The 23,959-nt window shown below is 38.9% G+C and overlaps 1 protein-coding gene across 1 annotated transcript in view; it reads left to right on the plus strand.

Moving 5' to 3' along the window:
* The first annotated feature begins 830 nt into the window (after positions 1-830).
* Positions 831-23,959, plus strand: part of VAPB (VAMP associated protein B and C) — a 54,932-nt gene continuing 31,803 nt past the window's right edge. The window contains exon 1 of the mRNA XM_039322206.1: positions 831-1,108. Within this exon, the coding sequence (XP_039178140.1) occupies positions 1,051-1,108 (58 nt within the window). The 5' untranslated portion in view covers positions 831-1,050. The remainder of the gene's footprint in view (positions 1,109-23,959) is intronic.

A 23,959-nucleotide genomic window follows, 5' to 3' on the forward strand; every position in this document is an offset into this window, starting at 1 on the left:
CAAGTCAGAATGTCCATATGAAATTCAGCCAATCCACAGATGGTATGATGTGCGGGTAAGTGGCACAGTGGGTGTCCATCTCAAGGTCTTCTCCAGCTTTTCTCTGTAACTGTCAGGGAAACACATTCCTTTCTCAAAGATACAGGCAGCAGGGAAAGTAGAAAGGGAAAGTTATCCCAAGCTCCCCCTCTCCCCAGCAGAATGGCAGGCCCCAAAAGTAGAATATATATGCAAGGGAAAACACAGAGGTTTTGGGGTCCTGACACCTTCTTCAGTGAGGCTGGCCTTCCTCCCCTCCACAAGAATAACCCTCCCTTCCCCATTTCCGTTTGAGGGTTTTACTTCACGCCCCAGGAGAGAGCGTCCGCTTTTGCACATCAGCATCACGCTCTGCAAACCGGACTTTCTACCAAGACATCTTTCCCTTTCCGGGAGACAAAGCCCTCTGCCGTCCCCTGACCTCTTCCAAGGTTCCCTCGCCGGGACTGCGGCGTTTTACAAGCACCCTCCTAATTCCTCCAGCCTCTTTCCTCCCTCCGGACGCGCCCCCACCCCACTTGCGCGCCACGATAGCACAGTGCACTTCAAACCGGCGCAGCGCCTGCGCTCCCCCCCGCGAGCGCGCGCCACGTTACGCGCAAACCTCCCCTCCCCTGACGAAAGAGAAGGCGGCTTTAAGGCCCCGCCCGGCGGGAAACGTCAGCTTGCAGTCCCCTTTTGCCCCCCTCCCACGCCAAACCCAGGCCCGCCCGTGCTGCAGCGTCCGCCCCGCCTCCTCCTCCTCCTCGCGAGGGTGGGAAGCGTCAGCTTGCGTGCTGGGCGCGCGCCGGCTCATTCCCTGGCCGTGCCCCAGCCGTCAGCGGGTCCGGCTGTCCGTCGCCCGCGCCTCTTTTCGCCAGCCTGCCTTGTCAGGAGGACCCGCCGCTGCCTCGGTTTCTTTCTGTTTTTTGAGGACGTCCTTGGCGTTTGCTCCGCTTTCCGTCCGGCCCCGCTTGGTGCTTCAACCGACGCTGAGGAGGAGGAGGAGGAGGAGGAGGCGCGGGAGCCAACATGGCGAAAGCTGAGCAGGTCTTGTGCCTGGAGCCGCAACACGAGCTCAAATTCAAAGGTAAGGGGCGGCCTCCGCCTTGGAAGCGCCTTTCTCCCGCTTCCTGCCGCCGGGTTGGAGCCGCTTGGCGCTGCTGGCGGGTCCGGAGGTGCGCTCTGCCGCAGCTGCTCTGCCTGGAAGGGCTCGGCTCCAGCGGCAGCCATTTTCCGGGGGCCGCCGCGGCGGGCTCGCTGGGGCAAAACGCCCTTCGCCTGGAGAGCCGGCCGAGTGGTGTCTTGTGTCCTCCCCAGCGAGTCTCCTGCACGCCCCTCTTTTGGCCGGAGCGCTGGCGGGAGGGGGACCCGGGGACTGGTCGGCGTGTTCGCCTCCTCGGGCCTGGGTGTTGCTTGGGACGGATAGGAGTAGAAGGGGAGAAGCTTCCCGGATCCAACCTGTCAGGGGGCCGCGGCCCGGGTCCCTGGAGATGGTGGGCGGGGGCGACTTGGTGGCAGTCTGCGGAGGGCTGCGACTCACCTCCCCCCTTCCTTCGAGGGGAGCTTCCAGACCTCGTTTAACGTAACCTGAAAGAAAGGTTGGTCCCTCTTTGCGGAACGAGTAAGAGACGCTGCCGATGTCGCCTTTTTTAAGGAGGAAAAAACAGCAGCCAAAGCGGATTGTGCAACAATTGTGCACATAATCATGTGTTGGCGAGCTACGCCAGTGAGATTTACTCCCAGGCTGGTCCTTAGTTTTCTTTTGAACGTATTAAAGGACTTAAAAAAAATAACAATAACGCTTGTCTTTGTCATAGTTGTTCTATTGCTCCTGCGGAATTGATTAGCTTGATTCTGATTAGGTTTCCTTAAGGAAGAGAGCATTAGTTTTAGTAAGAATCCTTTCAGATCAATATTAAAATCACAGTATTTTAGGTTTCTCAAAAAAGGATGGAAATCGCTAATCTGATGTCCCCCTAAATTGATTTTTTTAACAGTTTGTTGCATTACTTATGGCTGTCCAACTACTTACTTGGTGCAGTCATGTGCATTTTACTCACAAGTCCCACCACAGCAAGTAAAGTTAAATGGGGTGTGTGGGAGGTGTCCCAGTAATTGTGGGTTTGGTAGTGAAAAAGGAGGTTTGGTTAAAAGATAAGAGACATTTGGTTGTGTTTTGTTAGATTTTAGTCATGCGGCTGTCTAAAATTTTATACCTGTTCGGTCATATGGTAGACCTGGGCATGCAGAGCTGGATTTATTTACATTTCAGATTTCTGTAATTCTTTAATAATGCATAACATACTGCAACTTTTCTTTCATTTGTGCTGGATGAAATACAGTAAAGGTGTGATCTAATCCAGCTTTCTGTTTCAACAGCACCAAGCATGTGTCTTTGGTTAGCCTTCAAGCAGGGATATACTCATTACCAAGCTTCTTGTATCTCCAGCAATTAGTTAGGTTGAACCTTGCTATCTCAGATATTGAAGATAACTATTAGCCATTGTTAGCCTTATCCTCCATTAATTTGATAATGTTCCTACAAAGCTGTCCGGATTGCAGGAATTTTCTAGTTATGACTTGTGTAACATAGTGTTTCTGTTATAAACTCCTCCCTGTGTAATTTGGTCCTTCTGGATCTTTTTTCTCCTGTTTATATTTACCATCTTTTGCACATGGTTATATAATGCCTTCCTTTATTTTTATTTGAATTCAAAACCTCTTAATAATGTAATTTCTTCCATAAGACATGCTGGTCATTTTCTTGTCTTTTGGTTTATGTTAGCTTGAATGCAAGAAAACAAACACCCTAAGAATTTGAAGAGAGTCTTTCAGAGACAATCTTTTAATTTTATATTGAGATTTATTGTGAGTTGCACCCTTCAGAAGTGAAACATTAACCTCTGATCCTACAGTGGAAAGAGCTGCTTATAAAATTTAATAGTCTTCATTTATTTTTACTTGGTATTGTTGCAGGTATTTTAATAACAAACTTTAGCTCTGTTTTACACTGCATACATTTTAGAGCAGTGTTTCTCAACCTTGGCCATTTTAAGATGTGTGGACTTCAACTCGCAAAATTTCCCAGCCACCATGGCTGGCTAGGGAATTCTGGGAGTTGAAGTCCACATATCTTAAAATGGCCAAGGTTGAGAAACACTGTTTTAGAGCAACTGAATTGTCAAACATTTAGTAATAGTAGTAAAGTTGGAAGGGACCTTGGAGGTCATCTAGTCCAACCCCCTGCTCGGGCAGGAAACCCTACACCATTTCGGACAAATGGCTGTCCAGTCTCTTCTTAAAAACTTCCAGTGTTGGAGCATTTACTGCTTCTGGAGGCAAGCTGTTCCACTGATTAATTGTTCTCGCTGTCAGGAAGTTTCTCCTTAGTTCTAGGTTGCTTCTCTCCTTGATTAGTTTCCACCCGTTGCTTCTTGTCCTGCCTTCAGGTGCTTTGGAAAATAGCTTAATTCCCTCTTCTTTATGGCAGCCCCTGAGATATTGGAATACTGCTATCATGTCCCCCCTTGTCCTTCTCTTCGTTAAACTAGACATACCCAATTCTCGCAACCTACTACTTGACAAGATAGAAAAATGCTTATTCTTTAAACATGTACTTAAAAATAGTACTTTGTTTTTACTAACTCCTTCATACATTTGCCTACAGTACTAGTTTAGCTCTGTTATGGAGAGAGGTTTGTATTTAACTACATTGAATTGTTTCAGTTATACATTTGTTTGTTTAATCATTTGATTTATATAGCTACCCATCTCACTTTTACATGAGTTAGCATATCTGAGGAATACTGCTGTTAAGCCTAATGGAAGTTAAAAAGTTGATACAGATGGATGGTGCTTCTTCATTCAATTGTTTTTCATTAGGTGGATGAATACTCATTCCTGTGCTCAGAATAAATACAAGAGATTCAAAATTAATACTGAAATTTTAGAATACCTTGCATACATAATAGAGGAGTCTTTCATCTAAAGAAATCAAGATGCAATCAACTCTACCCAGGCACACCATAAAATCTTGACTTGCATGACAACATCCATGAGATAACAGCCATTAGTATGAACTTCTATTAGGACTTGATGTGATTGAGCAACATCTGATGAGTTTCAGCCTACTGTCAATCATTTGAGCATTTTTAACTTGTATATATAAAATTTTCTTATATTACAATAGTTAATATTGTTGCTAATTTAAGGTCTAAGTTAGGCTATTGTCTACTCCCCGCCCATTGTATATAATTTAAAGTGATTCTCAGAACCATAGTTACAATATAATAAAGCCTATTTTACAAATGAGTTGCAGCACAAAGGACATCAAAGGTCAGGCTCCAGATTGTAAAGTGTTTGTACAGTAAGGAGCTCTATCAGGATGTAGGGACAACTGACCACATAGCTTTACAATCATGAATTGTCCTCTAGCAAGCTTTAAACTGGAGGCTGCAATTACTTTGCTCTGATTCATCTGGTGCTTGTTAAGCCTGATCTGGCTGAAGGTCATCCAGATGTATTATGTTAACAACCTTAATTCAGCTGGTGCTTGGTAATCCTAACCAGGCAGGCTTACACAGAAATTCAGAATTACTGCTGAGTAGACCTTTATTCCTGAAGTATCCTCTTGCAAACAAACAGTTCATTGCATTTCTGGCTTCTGATATTTGATCCAGTGGCAGAATGACCATGATAGTGGGACTCAGTCAGTTATAGATATTATTGAGCCTAACTCTGAGCTTGTCCTGTGGCCTGGTTCAAGTGGCACAGAAAGCTTATTTTGAACATGTAGTGGTTCTCCTTCTCATCTTTCTCTTCTAGAAATGTCCTCACATAAGGACACAACAAATGGCAGTTCAGGCAGTTAATGGCATGTTTTTCATGTACTAAAGGTAGAATTAAGATTTTTGGAAATACTGGGGGGGGGGGAATGTATGACATTCTTACCTATGGGCAACTGAACCATAATTTGTCCAATTTTATGGGTTCTCTTGTCACATTGAAATAGAAACAGATGTATCTAGGCTGAGCTTATTCCACAAGTTAGAATGCAATAATGATGGGTGATGAGGAACTTTGCTGTTGTCTTTATTAAATTTCATTCTGTTCCTTTTAAAATATCTCTTTAACCTATCAAGATAATTTTGAATTTTATTTCTGTTAGGAATTTATTCTGCTCAATGCTATGTTATCTGCAAATTTTATCAATTTCTTTATTCAAATCATTAAAATACTAATAGTGAAAGTTGTTTTCCCTCAGTTGAGACTAGCATTTTGTCATAATTAAATGACCACTATGCTATCTCCTTTCATTTTTGTTTTGAACATATCTAAAGGAACCGTTTTTGTTGTTTTTAATGTTTGCTACCTTCACCTCATTCTGAACTTTATTTTTACTGACACAGTTTTAGGCTATTGGTGTATAGTTTTCCTTGGTGACCTGGGCCTCCTTCCATTCCTATATTGTATGTGTTCTTTTTCATTTTCAAATTAAAACATAGTGATGTGAGTTGCAGTTAAAAATAACTGCAGAACTGTTGTCCTCAGAACAACAACATGCAGACAAGATTTTGCATATCACTGTCCCTTTATAATATCCTTTTCTTCCTTTTCAACTTACAGTATTGAAATACATATTTTGAAGATGTTCTTGCAGATTTAAATTGTTTAAAAGAAACAGACTTAATAAAAGATGGGGTTACACTATATAGAAGAAATACCTATATCTCTAAAGAAATACAGAATGGTGATGAAAACCATCTTGGATGCGTTTGGATCAATATAAAAGGAAAAAAGAATGACATTGCCATAGGTGTATATACAAGCCACCCAATCAAATAGGAAATATGTAAACTTTTTGCTAGTCAGTTAATTAAGATACGTAGGAAGCACACCACAATATTAATGGGGTATTTTAACTAGTCTGATATCAACTGGGAGACAAACTCTGTACCTAGTAGAAAATCAAACATTCCCCCCAAATCTAGCAGACAACTTTGTCTCCCATAAGGTAGAGAAGTGATCTAGAGGTCAGCCATACTGCACTTAATTCTCAGTAACAGAGGTTAAATGATAGAAGGAGTTGAAGTAACAGAAACTTTGGGGTGGGAATGACCACACAGTATTGGAATTCAACATTATGCAAGCTCAAGCAATAAAACAAAGTCAGACTAGAATCTGGGACTTGAAGAGAGTTGATTTTAATAAACTTACAGAGGGCAATTCGGAAATAAACCTCCATTTGGTTATCAATGACAGACACTCGCATATACAGAACTTTTATTGTACGCATTAGAAAATCTAGGGCTAGGCTATATGGGGGGGGGATCAAAAACATCCCAACGGAACTACTTCAAAAGTTCTTGGGTGTTTCTAGCAGTGTATGGATGAACATTATCGTGAACCAACACCAGTGGTGCCATAGAAAATTCCACCAAATGTGAAGATGCCAAAGGAGTATTGCTAGTGAAGTTCATGGAGCGTGGTCCGACCATCAATTCAGAAGTCTACTCTAAAATGTTACGAAAACTCTGATGAGCCATCCATAACAAGTATCGGGGTATGGTGACTTCTGGTGTGGTGTTGGTTCACAATAATGTCCACCCGCACACCGCTAGACGCACCCAAGAACTTTTGAAGTAGTTCTGTTGGGATATTTTTGATCCTCCCCCCATATACCCTAGATTTGACGCCGAGCGATGACTACTAAGGAATTTCAAACTTTGTAAGACGTTATGACAAGTACCTAAATTTGAATGGCAATTATGTCGAAAAGTAATGTAATGTTGTAGTTTTCTAATGTGTATAATAAAAGTTCTGTATCTGCAAGTGTCTGTCATTGATAACCAAACAGATTTATTTCGGAATTGCCCTTGTAAAAAGAGCTTGAGAAGGGTTCCAAGGATGAGAATTCTAAAGAAGCTTGGGAACTTTAAAAAGTGAGATTATAAAAACCGAGTCTAGCACAATTCCATTGAAGAAGAAAGTAAGAGATCTCAAAAGAAACCAGCAGGGTGCACAAAGAACTCTCTGATAAACTGAAAGACAAAAAGGGGAAGTATAAAAAAATGGAAAGAGGAGCACATAACTAAGGCAGAATATCAGCAAATACCCGAATCTGCAAAAATGAAGTCAGGAAAGCTAAGGCTCAGAATGAACTTGCAACAAAAGTTGAAAATAACAAAACTTCTTTCAGCATGTAAAAAACAAGAAAAAAAGTCAAGGAAATGATTAGCCCATAAATGGGAGAAAATGGCAAGGTGATCAGTAGCAAGGAGAAAGCAGAATTGCTTAACTCATTTTTTGCATCTGTCTTTACACAAAAAGAAAAAACAGTTCAACCTATCAAAAAACTTACTGTAAAATGCAGATTAGGAATGCAAGTCAAAATAAGCAAGAAAATAGTAAGAGAACATCTATCCACTCTAGATGAGTTCAAATCACCAGGGCCAGATGGATTATACTCAAGGTTCTGAAGGAATTGGCATTTGTTTTGATCTCAGAACAAATGAACCATATCTTTCAAAACTCCTGGAGCACTGGGGAACTACCAGATGACTGGAAAAGGGCTGATATAGTTTCCATCTTCAAAAAATGAAAAAAAAATGAATCCAGGAAACTATAGACCTATCAGCTAGACATTAATACCTGGAAAGATTCTGGAAAAAATAATCAAGCAACGAATCTGCAAACACCTTGAAGCAACAAAGTCATAACCAAAAGCCAGCATGGCTTTGTCAAAAAGAGATCATGCCAGACAAATCTTATTCCATTCTTTGACAAAGTACAAAATTAGTGGACCAGAGAAACACTGTGGATAAAATTTATTTGGACTTCGGTAAAGCATTAAAATAGACCACAACCTACTACTTGATAAGATAAAAAATGTGGGGTAGACAGCATCACCACTAGACGGATTTGTAACTGGCTGACCATCTATATGGAGGGAAGTATGCAGTGAGGTACCCCAAGTTCTGTCTTAGGCCCAGTCTCTTCAATATCTTCATCAATGATTTAGGAGATTGAAGGGAACTCAACAAATTTGCAGATGACACCAAGCTGGCAGAAATATCCAATACTCCAAAAGACAGGCTCAAGATACCAAAGGATCTTGACAGACTTCAGCATTGGGCCCTATTTAACAAAATGAAATTAAGTGGTGAAAAAAGTAAGGCTCAACATTTAGGCAAGAAAAACCAAATGCATAGGTATAAAATAGGTGGTACTAGGCTCAATAATTGTGAAAGGGATCTTGCTGTCCTAGTGGACAGTCACTTAAATATGAGCCAGCAGTGTACCAAAAAAGTCAATACAGTCCTAGGCTGCATTAACACAGGGATAGAATCAAGATCCCGCAAAATGTTAATACCATTTTATAATGCCTTAATAAGACCACATTTGTAATATTGTATCCAGTTTAGATTGCCACTATATAAAAAAGATATTGAAACTCTAGAAAGAGCGCAGAGAAGAGCAACAAGGATGATTAGGGGACTGGAGACAACTGTGAGTGACAGTGTACCAATATCTCAGGGGCTGCCACAAAGAAGAGGGGGTCATCCTATTCTCCAAAGCACCTGAAGGCCGGGCAAGAAGCAATGGATGGAAACTAATCAAGGAAAGAAGCAACCTAGAACTAAGGAGAAACTTCCTGACACTTAGAACAATTAATCAGTGGGACAATTTGCCTCCAGAAGTTGTGGGTGCTCCAACACTGGAGGTTTTTAAGAAAAGATTGGACTCCAGAAGCAGGGCTTTATTTTGGGAACCTTTTTTAAAGAAAAGGTAGGCAGCAGTTTAGAGATTGCCCTTGGACATTTCTCCTTTGTGTATTTTAAATTATTTTAATTAATTCCTATTTAAATTTGGCTATCTTAATTTGCAATAATATTTCAGAGCCCCATGGATATTTTTAGAAAATAGAGACACTAGCTACTTTTCTAAAAGATTCATAGGGAAGCATAATGAACCAGGAATAAGGTCAGCTTGTTTCGCATTTTCTCTTTCTCTTTTTAACTGATCTTAGTCCTATGCTTCTGAGTTCCTTAAATGCAAAAGAGTAATTGGTGAACTAGATGGCAGCACCTAACCAGCCTAGACTGACCTTGAAGAAGCTAAGCAGAATCTGATCTGGTTATGAGACCACCAGGAAATCTGAGAACTGCAGAGACTAGAATGGCAAGTCAAAAAATAACTTGCAAAAAGTGAATAGCAAATCACTTATGCACACTTGCCAAGGAAATAACAGATCCATGTCCAAGTAAAGCAGGAATCAAGCTTGAGAGAGGGAGGGCTTGATTTTATTGAAAGAAATGAAGGGTAAAGTGAGATTTCCATTCCAGTATTCCAGGCAGTCTATAAAGAGACAGTTGTATCCCTAAAGAATATAGAAGCTTTCCTTGAATGTGTTACAGCAGTGGTTCTCAACCTTTTTAATGCCACGACCCCCAACTGGTCGAAAGTCAAGGACTACTCAACTGGTGCAGCACCTTTTGCAGACTGGGACTTTTGGCGGGCTCAGCAGGGCAGAGACAGCCTGGACAATTCCTATTGGCTTTTGAAAGCCAATAGAGTTAGACTCTATTCAAGAGAGTCTATTCTATTGGCTTTCAAAAGCCAATAGAATAAAAGGGAGTAGCACAGCTAAGGAAAAGGGGGAAAAAATGGTGGACTGCGTTGTTGGCGACCCCCGTGAAATGATCGTTCAACCCCAAATGGGGTCCCGACCCACAGGTTGAGAACCACTGTGTTACAGGGTTCTTAACAGCCAGTTATAACACTCAACTGTGGCAGGGAATAAATGACTTCAGATAGCTGATAAATGAAATTTGGTACACTAGCTTCCTTCCTGTTAATTGCCACATGCAACCATTTAACATAGGTTGGCTGCATATAAAACGGTTCATGGGCATAATCATTTTGAAAAATGCTTATAAAAGGATTAGTTAGCATCCTTCCTGCTTTGTTGTGGCAGTAACCTATTTAGGCACTGGGTAGAAAAAGTTTATGTTGGAAATATTACGTCATATAAGTCCATCATAAAATTCTAGCTTTAGTGTGCAATGTTATCTCAAGCAATATATTACAGAATAATCCACTCAGTAACCTGTTTGCTATGGGGATAGAAGGAAAAACAGAGATCATTCTGGGAGAACTCAATCTTATTTGAGTGTTGATTTCTGACATGCAGCAGTTGCAGTCCTTATCAGCCCTTCTCCTATGCTTAAAGACAGAACCTTCCAAAAAGGAATCAAAGAGGCAATAAACATAAATCTTGTGTTAAAAGTATTAGCCCATTTTCTTTCAGCACAAATGGATTCAAGCAGTTGCATCCAGAAATACCTGCCATTAGTTGTTAGTGAATAGGATCATATATAATTTGGTACATTTGGAGATGATTTACTTTTAATGGTATGAGCCTATAGGATTTTTCCCCCATAGTTAATTAAGCCTATTCAAATACTTGGCTTACAGTAGAGACATTCTGGTGGAATTCTCAAAGGTGCTCTCAACAGACATTCTGGTGAAATATATATTATACTCCGAAATGTTTCTTCTGTTGGTACCTGCTTGGCAACAGCTGTATTGAAGTATGCCGATCCTTACTTCAGAGAGATGACAGTTGTTGAGCATGTGATCTGTGTCACCTTATGTGTAGGAAAATTATAGTTCTCAATAGCTTAATTTCTTTTTTAAAAGAGAGGGAATTCTCTCCAGTTTAAATTGGCTTTTAATCTTGTCAACAGTCTCTGCTCCCTATCCCCATCCCAAAAGTCAAGGTGATGATTCAGATATGGCTTGAGGCTTAACAGTTCTAATTTCGAGATATCACTTGTCACTGAAGCAACAAATTAAGTTTAAAAGAGCCTGCTGCTTATAGGAAACCGAGTTTATCTCTTATCGTTAGGTCTGTCAATTTCATAACATGGACAAGAGATTGGCAACTTTCTTGGCTTCGTGAAGATAATTTAAATTCAACATTGTGAATCATTAAAATTAAAATCTATCCCTATCTTGAGGATGATTTCCAAAAATGCTGTCATCAACTTTGAACTGATGAGAATGGATACATAATTCAAAGTCTTTGCCATTCTTTTTCTTCAAGAAAAATTAGTAGTAAAACTGGATTGCCACTGTCTGCAGGCTGAGGAAATCCATAGGAGAATAGAGTCCTCTCAACTCTAGAAAATTATCATCTCATAAATAATAGTCATTTAACTTCTAGCCTAAATCTCTAGTTTGCTGCAATAAAAAGGAACTTTGCTAATTTTTTTCATATTATTTTGAAAATATAAGCTGTTTCTCAGAAACTGAAGGTCAGTGACATAGTGTTTCTTTAAGGATTAGAATTATCAAGAGCACTTAGTAGAAGTGTGAACAATGTGAAGCTTAATTATACCACTTATTTAGCAATTTGGTGTTTTTTGTATAACACTATCCTTTCAGCTTGATGATTTGCAAAGAATGGTCCACTCCTCAAAGATTGAAAACTATCATGAAGTTATTCAGAGAGTAATAGGGACAAATGAAAGAGAAGCATAAAATGATAGATTGTGATTAGATCTCTTAAATTAGATATCCATGCTTGGATTTGACTCCAGAAGGAGTGAGACACAATTGGACTATGCCGCAGGTTTTAAAGAAAGCAGTATAAAATTTTTATCTCTTTATTTTTTTATATTTTCTCAGTCATGCAACGAAATGCAGTAATGTTATACTAATGCAACTGTGATCTAAATGTCCTCAGACACAAACACATTGTGGCTCAAATTGTGGCTGAAATAAATGAAATCTAGAAACTTTGAGCTATTTTTGACTTTAGCCATGAGAAATTTTGGTGGGCTTTTTGAGTTAGTCACCTGAGCCCTTTCCTTTTGTACTGCTGCTTGCCTGTTCCTTCCCCATCTTACTGCTGAGTAGCATTGGCCTGGCAAGATGCTGAATGCAGTCTATGATGACTGCTTTTCTTTTTTCCACATCTGTTGGTCTTCTCTTCAGCTCTGTGCTTACCTGATTAATATTGCCATTCATAACCATATCTTATTGCCATCGCCATTGCTGCTTTTCCCTTTGGCTCCCCTATCTGTTCTCTGCTGTGTTCCCTTGATATCCTGCATATTTCTCCCTCTCCCTGTCCGGCTTTTCTGTTGAAGTTTTTCACCCAAAATATGCCCTCTTCCATTCCTGTCTGAGATTTCCCAGCCTCTTTGCTTTTCTACCCCTTTGAAAAGAAAAATGTGCCAAGATATTTATTTTAAAAAAATTGTTGAAAAAGATTAGTAGAGAACAGTGACACCTAAGATCGTTCTAGCCTCCTATACTACTAGAAAGTAAAATGGTGTCATTTCCCCCCCCCCCCGTTCTTCCCAGTGGCCTCAGGATCAGTGTTTCTCAACCGTGACAATCTTAAGGCATGTGGACTTCAACTCCCAGAATTCCACAGCCAGCAATGCTGGCTGTGGAATTCTGGGAGTTGAAGTCCACATGCCTTAAAATTGTCAAAGTTGAGAAAAACTGGGATAGATAGAAGCATATTCCTTGTCATATGCTCTAAAAACCAGCTGCTTTTCACTCAGTCAATAGAAGAGGTTAATAATAAAATAACTGCATATAATAAAGAAAAAAATGATAAAATATAAATAAATTGACCTTATTTACATTTCAGATATAGCTATCAAATCCCACTGATCCTCAGGCCAGTAATAGTTGTGAAACCTTAATCAGTTTACTCTGTGAAGCTAACCAAAGAGGATAAATTGTTTACTATACCCAGCAGCTGAGAAACTGAAAAGGAAAAAAAAATTTTTTTTGCTCCTGGAGAACTGAAAACGGAAAACTGTTTTTATGATACATCTGTATAAATGCTTCATGAATAGCTTATTAATGACTTTACTGAATAACTCATCAGCATACATTTCCTTTTAATTAGTAAGGTGATTGCTGATGAAGTACAGATTATTTAATCACTCCAAAATACAGTTCCTCCTAAGGCTGTAGTGATGCCAGTATTTCAAGCCCAGTATCGTCTGAAACATGGGTTGAGCTTTTACATAATGGCAGCCAAGGTTGCAGAACCACTTGAATGTTTTTGTTTTTCATGTTGTAATAACAGCGTTCAAGGTTCAGCAATTTCTAGTGACAGAGTAATATTGTCACTATGTTCTCAGCATTGGTTAATCCATGATTAAATATCCTTCAAAGTGAACATATTTGAACTAAACCTTATAATATTGCAACAAAGCATAAGAAGGATGGAGGAGTGTTAGATTTGATAGCCTAAATCAGTGGTTCTCAACCTTTTTAATGCCGTGACCCCCCAACCGGTCGTAAGTTGAGGACTACTCAACTGGTCGTAAGTCGAGGACTACTCAACTGATGCAGCATCGTTTGCAGAATGGGACTTTTGGTGAGCTCAGCAGGGCAGAGACAGCCTGGACAATTCCTATTGGCTTTCAAAAGCCAATAGAATAAAAGGGAGTAGCACAGCTAAGGAAAAAGGGGAAAAATGGTGGACTGCGTTGTTTGGCGACCCCGGTGAAATGGTCGTTTGACCCCAAATGGGGTCCCGACCACAGGTTGAGAACCGCTGGCCTAAATGGTCCATTCCAACTTGGTGATTTTGTAACATTATTACCTGAAATTTCACAATTAAAAATCATTAAAATGCTGAAACCACATTTCCCTATTACTTTTGATACAAGTACACCAAATAGTGTACAAGTGTAATATAATGGGACTGACTTGAAACATTTCTCTGACGAGAACTGAATTGCTGAACTGAAGAAGCTTCTTGCATGAGAAGCGAAATGTCTTCAAGAAAAAAAATGTCCAGTTGCTTTTTGGAAAATCACCTTTGGGACATTTTGGTGATTAGCATTTGTAGATTGCCATGCCCTTTTGGTAGACCTTGAAGATCCATGAAAAATAAACCTAGTTCATTCATATATTTTTAATCGTTTGTTCTTTCTGAAAATGATTCATTTTAGTATTCTTACACTGCTTATATAAGGCTTATAGGAACCATATTTAATATTGTTGTCATTATGCAAAGATATGAATAACACTGGATAGGTACACTTAACTGCTTTTACTTTATCTCAAAAATATTAAGTAAGGTCAAACTTTTTAGTATGTGGAAGAGAGATATCAGGAAGTCTCAAGTTTGTTGCCTAGTCTGGGAAATTGAAAAAATAATTTAAAAGAAGGCAGCGAGAAACCAGTCTCATATTCTTGCCAAGAAAACAGTTTGGAAGTGTCCATTAAATTGCCCACAGTTCAGCTTGATTTGATAGAGATACTGCTTTTATTTTATTTTTAGCAGAAACAATCCTAAACTCATGTATTCACAAAGAGCAAAGATATTGATTTTGTTTAATGCAGGGCAGAACAGTTTTCTCAGAAAAATCAAAAGTCTACCTGATGGAGTTTAGTTGTATGCAGTTGCTTTGTTTTATAATACTGCTAGTTTGGCAGGTGATACTGATCTAAGTGGTATTCCCCATGAACTTGGGGGAGGTATATGCCAAGATTATTGGTTCCAGCCCACGAGTACTAAATTAGACATGTCTAACAGTTTGAAGAGTACTTTTTAATGAAAATACAACCTACTTTCTGTCTTAACATAATTTTTGTATCAAGCTGCAGAGCAATTCACGTGATAATTGTTTCTGGAATTTAGTTCACGAATATTTGCCTTTCCCAACCTGGTAGTGCATCTCTCACAAATAGGGAACACTTTGATCTATCTTCTCTATCTCCTCCAACCCTACCTTCAAACTGTGTTCATGCATGAATGTTTGTTTGAAGTTCTGTCATCCATTTTATTCATTTTAATTTTAATCGTTACAATCGTCATTGCTAGGGAAAAAATTCTTCTAAAGCTAGTCTGTGCAGTGATTCTTCTCCTTTCTCTGTGACCAGTTCCAATTGTTTTGACAGAGGGAAGATGAAGTTTGTGATGGACAGTCTTCTAAATTTGATAAGTACAAAATCTATAAGGAATATATCTGGAATGAGTAAATATTAGCAGAAAGAGTAAAAATTAGTATGTTAGTATTCATAGCTATTTATATTGGATTAATTTTATCTGTGGTTTTTAATTTTTACTACATGCCAACATCAGCCAGCCAAACAAAAGCCAAATTGTATGAAATTCTTTGCATATTTGTAGTCTATTGCTTATTGCTTTGATAGGTACCACATACTGAGATGAACTGCATATACAAGTACAAATCTACACCTGAATTCTTAATTTGATAGGAAAGCATGTTTCTCTTGCTGTTATTAAACATCTGAACATCAGTCATCTTTGTCCTTTTCTTACACTCTCTTACACCCCATGTTTGAATAAAATGGACAACAAACATAATTTCTTTAGTTGCTGCCTATAGTATCCTGGATATTCTTTTTCAAGGTAAATAGATTTTATCATTAAATCTCTACCTCAACTATAGCATAAGACTTTAGGTTCCAGGTAGGAAGTACTATTAGATAGACCAGATCAAGAAACCAACCCCATAGGAAGGCTAAAACTACTTTTATTGAGTTTAACCATAACATCAAAATCTTAACAGTTCGTACCTTTTTATACTTCAGTGAATTTGAGAGGTGTTTGGGTAGCTTCTGAACATTATCATTCATTACTAATATGTATTTTCCTTTTTTGTCAGGTCATTTTTCCTACTCTCCACAAGTACCAAAGCCAGAGTGGATTTGATTTAAATTTAAATCATGATTTAAATCACTAATAAAAAGACTTGATTTAAATCAACTCGATTTAAATAATAACTTTTAAAGAGCAACTGTCATCTCTGTCCCACAGCGGCTCCTCCTCTGACCTGCTGTTGATTCACCGACAGTCCCATTCACTTTAACGGGGCGGCTGGTGATGCAGCAGTGGCACAACAAGGTGAGGGACGTGGCAGGCAGCAGATGAGTGGATGCCCGCTTACAGGCGCTGCCATGATGGATCTGAAATGACAGGGGCGCTTTAAATGTAAGGGCTCATTCTTGCTGGTAGTTAGAATCTTTAATATTTGAAGGCAAAATGAAGGCTTCCTATTTAGAATAATAAGCTGTAAAACAGTGATATCAGAACTGATTTTAGGTTAATAGGTTAATCGCACATAGTTGGAAAATTACTCAAATTCTTTTATTTAATTAAAACACTTACAGCCTAGTACAGATGCATTTCACTTCAAACACTTATACGGTTTGTAATGTACATAGATTTGCAGAACAATGGGATAAAGGAATATTCCTGAACTTTGTTTTTTGATTTATCTCATTGTTACTGTGAAATTGTGTGAATGCATCAATACAGTGCATATTATCTCAGCTTGCAGAGCTTGGATTCATTGAATGAGTTACCAAAAAAGTAAATATTGCACAATACACAGCCTCATGCTACAGAACTAAGCTCCATTTCTTGCTGAATAAACTAAACTATTTATGTATCTTAAATCCTGACAGGACAATTAACCAGTGGAACAATCTGCCTCCAGAAGTTGTGAATGGTCCAACACTGGAAGTTTTTAAGAAGAGACTGGACAGCCATTTGTCCGAAATGGTATAGGGTTTCCTGCCTGAGCAGGGGGTTGGACTAGATGACCTCCAAGGTCCCTTCCAACTTTATTATTATTATTATTATTATTATTATTATTATTATTATTATTATTATTATTATGTACCTTAGCACTATATTTAGATAGATTTTTACTCCAAAAGCATTTTATTAAAATAAATTTGATAAAAATCATAAATCCAATTTCAATTTAAAAAAATCTGATTTTTTAAAAAAATTTTAAATCATTGATTATTATAAGCTTATATGGATATAAGCTTATATCTTTTGTTGGAGGCTTATATATTAATATCTATGGCACTGTGTATGGTTCTAGGAGGAACTACAGTTTATCTCACCAGCTTTTTCCCATTTTTATCCACTAGGATTTGATGATAGTAGTGACATTGGGAGCCACAAATACTTGGAATCTAAATATATCAGGTTATGGATTTATCCTTGTGAACTGTATGAGCATCCAATCTCCTTCCCAATCTAACTAATAGAATGGGTGCATGAGTATTGTCAAACATGAAAAGAAGAGTGGGCATTATGAAGAAGTGTCTTGACTACATAAAACCATAAAAACATCTTTTCTGCTGTTTTTCCTGTATAGAATTGAATTCTTTTACCAAAATATACCATAGGCAACCTGATACTATCTCAAATATTTTGAACTGCAGGTTTCATCAGCTCCAACTAGCATTTCCAGTAGTACAGCACTATAAGCTGAAAAACATCAGCAGGGCTACATGTTGTTTGTTTCAAGTTAGTCAGTGGAACTTGAATACTCCATGCTTGACTCACACATGCTTCCTTTAATGAAAGAAAAGGAGTAACATCATCTTAGCTGGGAGAGTGGCAACTGCATATTTTTAGTACATGAAAAAAATATATATTAAGTTCTCTTTCTTTGCTATCTTCAATTTTTCAAGAGGCAGCTGCTTAATATGCACATTTAACTTGCATGTTTGCTCAGATTCTAGAATGCAAGAGACTTCTGATTCCAGCAGCAGGTCTGTAATGAAGTTAGTTAGCATTGTGCATTGGGGACTGGGGCGGGGAGGGCATGTGAAAAGCATTTACAGTTAAAGGAATAGGACAACCAAATTATGAGCTCCCTTGAGATCTTGTAGGTATCCTCTAGTATCTTGGCTAGGTGAAAAGAATTTGCTAAATGATTGTAACTGTTCTATCCTCACTAAGATTTAAGATTACAGTTCAGTCATTAATCTTTTTGCTGCAAATTCCTGCTTGCTGATTAGTTTTATTCTGAAAGGCGGTGAGGAAGCTTGAGGCTATAAACATTCTTCACAATTTCTGTTTGTAACAAGGTTCAAAAATGAGAATATGAGCCTTCTGTAATTAGGAAACTTTTATAGTAATAGTCTTGCAAAGAGGCATTTGTAATGGAAGCACATTTTTCTCACTGTAAGCTTTTATTCTTACAGAAGAAAGCAAGACAGGCCCTCCATATATTCCTCTTAGTATCATTTGTTTCCTAATTAGACGTTTAGATTATAAAGAAATTTCTTGATAGCAGATCGTACCTGTCAGATTCCCTTTCACGAGGCTTGGGTGGTTTTTGGGGAAGGAACAGGATTTTGGTATTTAACCTGGTATTTGGTTGCTAGGTTTTCAAACTAGAATAAAAGTTGCAGTCATCAGGCCAGAACCTTTTCTTTTCTTTGATCAAATAGCTCTCCAGGCTTTGGTTACCAAGCTTGGTTTAATAATTGGGAACCAGGATGTTTTATCTGCAAGAAAGCAGCTTAACCTTACAGTACAGTACCATCATCTTAAAACTTCCATTGTTATTTAGTTTGTGAATGCATAGTTGAATTATATAGCTGTGCTTGGCTTAAAGATTGTCCTATACTGGACTGAAAACCATTTTGCAATCTGGTAAAAGATCATACAGAATATAAATCTACTATAATCAGAAATTGTACATGTTGCTGGGAAAACTCCCACTGGCATTAGTGAGTAACTGAACTGAATACGAGCATAATTAATTAATTGTAATAATCTATTGAATGTAGTCAGGATCAGGATCAGTTTCTGGATCTTGAAGAAGAAGTTCTTCCCCTACTACTTTTAGGAAGATTACAAGGGAAGGAGAAATTGTTTCTGATTATGGCATTCTGTGGTAGGACCTCAAATTCTTCATTCCTATTGTCTATCCCACAAATTCTGGATCAAAATGAACATCTGATCAAAATGTATGCACATTCAAATGTAGGGGCCTTTAATTATATAATACAGAACCTTTATATTTTGGTTCATTCAGTGGTTTCCCCTGCCAAGGACAGTAAATAGGTGCCAGACAATCTTTGCCAGTGTTTTCAGAGGATAATGTCATCTTATCAGTCGTTTGATGATTAGTCCAGGTCAGGAAATGGACTTCAGAATGACTATTGAAATGTTATTTTATTGTTGAATAATATAATAACAAAATACTGAGAATTTGACAAGAGTTTCCTTTTGCCTCTTTTATAACAAACAGAATCAAGCCACAGTATTCTTAAGCTTTTTTCTTACCCCTTCTCCCTTCCCAGGCCTGAGTTAACATTAACTTAGTATAATAGTTATGAATGAATGATTCTTGCATTCCTTCTTTAACATTATTTTTATACTCCTCTATACATTTGGTTTGCTCCCAGGTAATTGTGAAGAACTGGTTGAAAGAAAAGGATTCCAGATCAAACTTGATTGAATTATAGGGTAACATTGACTTTGGGAGATATGACAGTATTATTCAGGAATCTCAAGAAATGTTGCAGATAAGAAAGTAGAGATCTATTCTCCATTATTTCAGAGTGTAGGGCTTGAAACAGTGGTCTGAAGTTATAAAAAGGCAGATTCTGATTAAATGTTAGGAAAGCTATTCCTTACAGTAAGATCATTTAGACCACAGAGTCAAACTCGCAACATTATGTGACGTGTCGCGACATCATGTGACTTTTTTCCCATTGCCGGCAATGGGATGGGAGCGGTTTTAGCATGACGTATCTGGCCCGCAGGCCAGCAGTTTGACACCCCTGATTTAGACAACCAGACTAATTGTACTTCATTGAATGAATTCAAACAGAGGCTAAGAGTCATCTGTTTGGAATGTTTTAATTTGGATTTCTGGGCTAAATAGGAAGTTGAACATCTTTGCTTGAATGGTTCCTTTCCAGTTCTCTGATAGTATAATTCTACATGCAAGTGCATTTCTTGTATATTTCATGGAATATTTTGTTTGGTTCAATGTTTGAAGAACAGTTTTCATAAACATGGGTCAATAAAATATATCTCACCTATGTAATCATCTCATTCATAGGTAGTTAACTTATGGAGCGTTAATTGAGATAAAGTTTTAAATTATAATTCAGTACAGGAAGTTCTCGACTAACAGCTATTTGTTTAGTGACCATTCAAAGTTAGAATAGCACAGAAAATAGTGACTTATGACAGTTTTTCACAAGACCATTGCAGCATGGGTAGAGCTTCCAGTTAAAGTGGATCAAGCCTTACAGTTTAGCAGATAACGGCTTGTTTTGCTGCAAGAGTTCCTGGTCTGTGGCATCATTTCTACTCTCTACCTCCATATCTATGAGAAAGGGTGGGTGTTGCTGGATGCAATTAGATCTTCCTCAATACTGTGTGGTTGTTGCTGAATTATAATTGCCAGAGGAACACTGCAGTTTGCTGCTTAGTAAAATAGGATCATGTTGGTTTCTACCTTTACTGACGGCTTTTGCATCATTAGTTACTCCCACACCTTACTCCATAGCTGTTACTGCATGACAAGCTGGGAGGAAGCAGCTTTCTTCATTGATACAGTGTTCTCTTTGGGAATTTACCTTCTTTGACCTGTGTTTTGATGTGCAAAGAAGAACAAAGCCCCGCCTCCTCCTTTTTTTTTCCTCTTGGAAACAAAAATTGGAAACAACAAGAAGTTTCCAGGTTGAAAAGGGTTTACTGATAGGAACGAGGGGGGGAATGGTTACCACCCAGCCTTCTCACTAAAGAGTAGAGGAATCCTTTCTTCTTCAGGCCTATCCCTCTGTAACCAAATTTCATACCTAGTCCAGTTGCTTTTCTTCTCTGACATGAAGTTTTCCATTAAGATCAATATCATCTGATGTATGCAGGAGGCATCTCTCTGTCCACAAACCAAAGGGCAGGTGATTGCTAGACAGATATTTATGGTTATACAACTCCTTGGCAGCTTGTTAATCTTGTTTATGATGCTTTTGTGGTGCTGTGGATTGTTGGGTAGATTGTACCAATACTTTGTCCATAGAAAAGGAAATAAAAGAGATCCTATAATTAATATTGCAGTCAGTCTAAATTTTATTTATTTATTTATTTATTTATTTATTTATTTATGAGACTTATATACCGCTTTAAGTGCAAGCACTCTCTAAGCGGTGTACACCAGTAAGCAATGTATATATATATTTACATTGCCCCCAACAATCTGGGTCCTCATTTTACCTACCTTGGAAGGATGGAAGGCTGAGTCAACCTTGAGCCAGTGAGATTTGAACCGATGACCTGCTGAACACAGTCAGCTAAAGTGGCCTGCAGTACTGCACTCTAACTGCTGCGCCACCTCGGCTCTTTGGTACTAAATTTTGGTAATTGATCCTGAAACTCTGGACTGGGAATCCCTGTCACAGCCCAGTCTTTCCCAACCTAGTTACAGCATAGTGGAATTTAATAAATTTTAACATTTTTTTTTATTTTACTGCAGAGCACTGGGCTGCCTTTTAGATGCTTTAACCCAGACATGTCAAACACAAGGCCCGGGGGACGGATGTAGCCCGTGAAGTGGTTTCATGTGGCCCACGAAGCCATCCTGGAAACAGTGAAGGAACGGCCCCTGCTGCCTTGGCCCTGGCCCAGGCCAGCCGGGAGCCAATGTACAATTTTGTGGTGGCCATCTTGGCACTTGCCCCGGTGGACCATGCTTTGGCGCTTGCCCCAATCCCACTCCCTTCTGCCAGAGACCCTCAGATCTGTCCCACTCCTGCCTAGGCCCCCACAGGGACCCTTGACACGAATGATGTAGAACTGGCCACGCCTACCCAGTAGGCTGCACCCACTCTGGCCACACCCACCCAGCCCCCCCAGGGCAACCACAGTGCTGATGCGGCCCTCAGTGAAATTGAGTTTGGCACCCTTGCTTTAACCTTTTTGCTTTTCCTTACAACCTCTTATCTTTCTATGACAGCAGGGCTGGACACTGGATTTAGGTTTTCTTGGCTGTTCAAATTTGGGCCAGTATGCATCAAAATTATAAGTTCACTTGTCCTGACAAGTGCCGTTTCATTGCTTCTTAAAATGTTTTTATGCTTGCCATCCTTTCCCATAAATTCTCTTTTAAGATTTCAATTGGCAGAAACACGTTCTTTTATTGCTGCCCCTTCCAAACAGGGCTGGAAGCAGTGGAGGGCCATTCAGAATATCTTGTCTCCTTTGGCTTGTATAGAATTTCACAACAGAATTGTAATGTATGTATTTTATACTTAGGTGAAACTGTCCACTTGGAGAATCCACTTTTAATTGTTAATCCTGTCAATAACATGCAACAGTTGTTCGAACCAAGACCTAAAGAAGCAGCCACTTTAAATATGCAGGATAACCAATTTATTTTTGTGCTACCAAATCTCTGTGACGCTTCTGGAATCAGAGGGTAGACAAATGTAATAAGTGGACAAGAAGCTAGGCTGGCCTTGAGGAGATGCAGATTCCACTCTACCCTGATTTGAGGCCACTCTTTTTCTCAGCTTAGTTTTTTTCTGAGGAGGAGAGGGGCACTTGGTGTACTTTCTGGAACTCCCTGAAGAAAAAGCAAAATAGAAATAAAAAGAAGTACAGGTAGTTCTCGACTTACAATAGTTCACTTAGTGACCGAAGTTACAACAGCACTGAACAAAGTGACTTATGACCATTTTTCGCACTTACAACCACTGCAGCATCCCCAGGGTCACGTGATCAAAATTTAGATGCTTGGCAATGACTCCTGTATGACAATTGCTGTGTCCTAGGGTCACGTGATCACTTTTTGTAAACTTGTGACAAGCAAAGCCAATGGGGAAGGCAGATGCTCTTAACAACCGTATTACTAACTTAACAACTGCAGTGATTCACTTAACAACTGTGGCAAGAAAAATTGTAAAATGGGGCAACTCACTTAACAAATGTCCCACTTAGCAGCAGAAATTTTGGGATCCGTTGTGGTTGTAAGTCGAGGACTACCTGTAAATGTTCTTCATAGAATTTCCAGTTTGCTTTATTTCAGTCTTTTAATTTTCTTTCTTTTCTTTTTTTTTGAAACTCAAAACCATATTACAAAAGTTATGTGTTTTGGTCTCCTTTTTTTGTTGTTCAATTGTGTCTGATTTTTAGAGACTGCCCGGACAAGTCCCCATATTGTTCTTGGCAAAGTTTCTCAGAAATGGCATATCATTGCCTCCTTCATAGGGTTGAGAGAAAGTGACTGGCCCAAGGTCACCCAGCTGGGTTTGTGCCTAAGGCGGGACTAGACTAGAACTCACAGTTTCCCAGTTTCTAGTCTCAGATTTCTTGGTACTTCCATTCCTGAGTAGGGGACAAGAAGGGTAGAGGGTGTTTTCTAATAAGCAGAGGCCTGGCAGCAAACACATTTCAGTGAATAGGATTAATTTATCCAGAATAAGTAATCTCTAGAACAAAGCACAGCATTTTGAGTTTTTGGCATCTGTCCCTTTTAATCAGATTAAGGGCTTTTGGCTTCCCTTTCTGGTTTTAATGCAAAAATTGTTGCTTAAGTTTTTAATTACAGCTCCATCATTGCAGCATACATCCTTGTTAAGTGGAAAACATTCTTCTCCCTTCCCCTTCCTCCATTATGATTCATCCTTTGTTTAAAGTACTGCTTTGGCCACACAATTCTTTTCTAATCAGCTTCACCAATCTGGAACTGGAATTTCTTAACCAAGAATTAAATAGCTATATGATTTACACTGTGGCTGAAAAAAAGAGCAATGTTTCTTTCACTATTTTTGAAATGTCATTTCTGGCTTGAAGTTTTCCCCTCAAAATTAATAGGGGGGTGCTAGCATCGATAACTTTGTCTCTGAAATGTTAAACTCTTTGAGTTTTAAAGACCCATTTCTCCTTGCAAGTTTTTTTTTTCTTGTTGACACATAAATTCTATGATGGTATTTCTATGATGGTTAGATAGCAGTGGTTGTTTAATTACTACTTTCTCCTCCTGTCCTTATAGCAGTATTATCAAAGTTTTCTTGCTGTTATTATTTATTTCATTTTTACACTACTCTTCCTCCCATGGGCCAAAAGCATTTGATGGATTTTTTTTTCTTTTTTCTGCCTGAACAT

Source organism: Crotalus tigris, unplaced genomic scaffold (genome assembly GCF_016545835.1).
Source record: "Crotalus tigris isolate CLP2741 ecotype Arizona unplaced genomic scaffold, ASM1654583v1 scf7180000023887.291335, whole genome shotgun sequence".
NCBI lineage: Eukaryota > Metazoa > Chordata > Lepidosauria > Squamata > Viperidae > Crotalus > Crotalus tigris.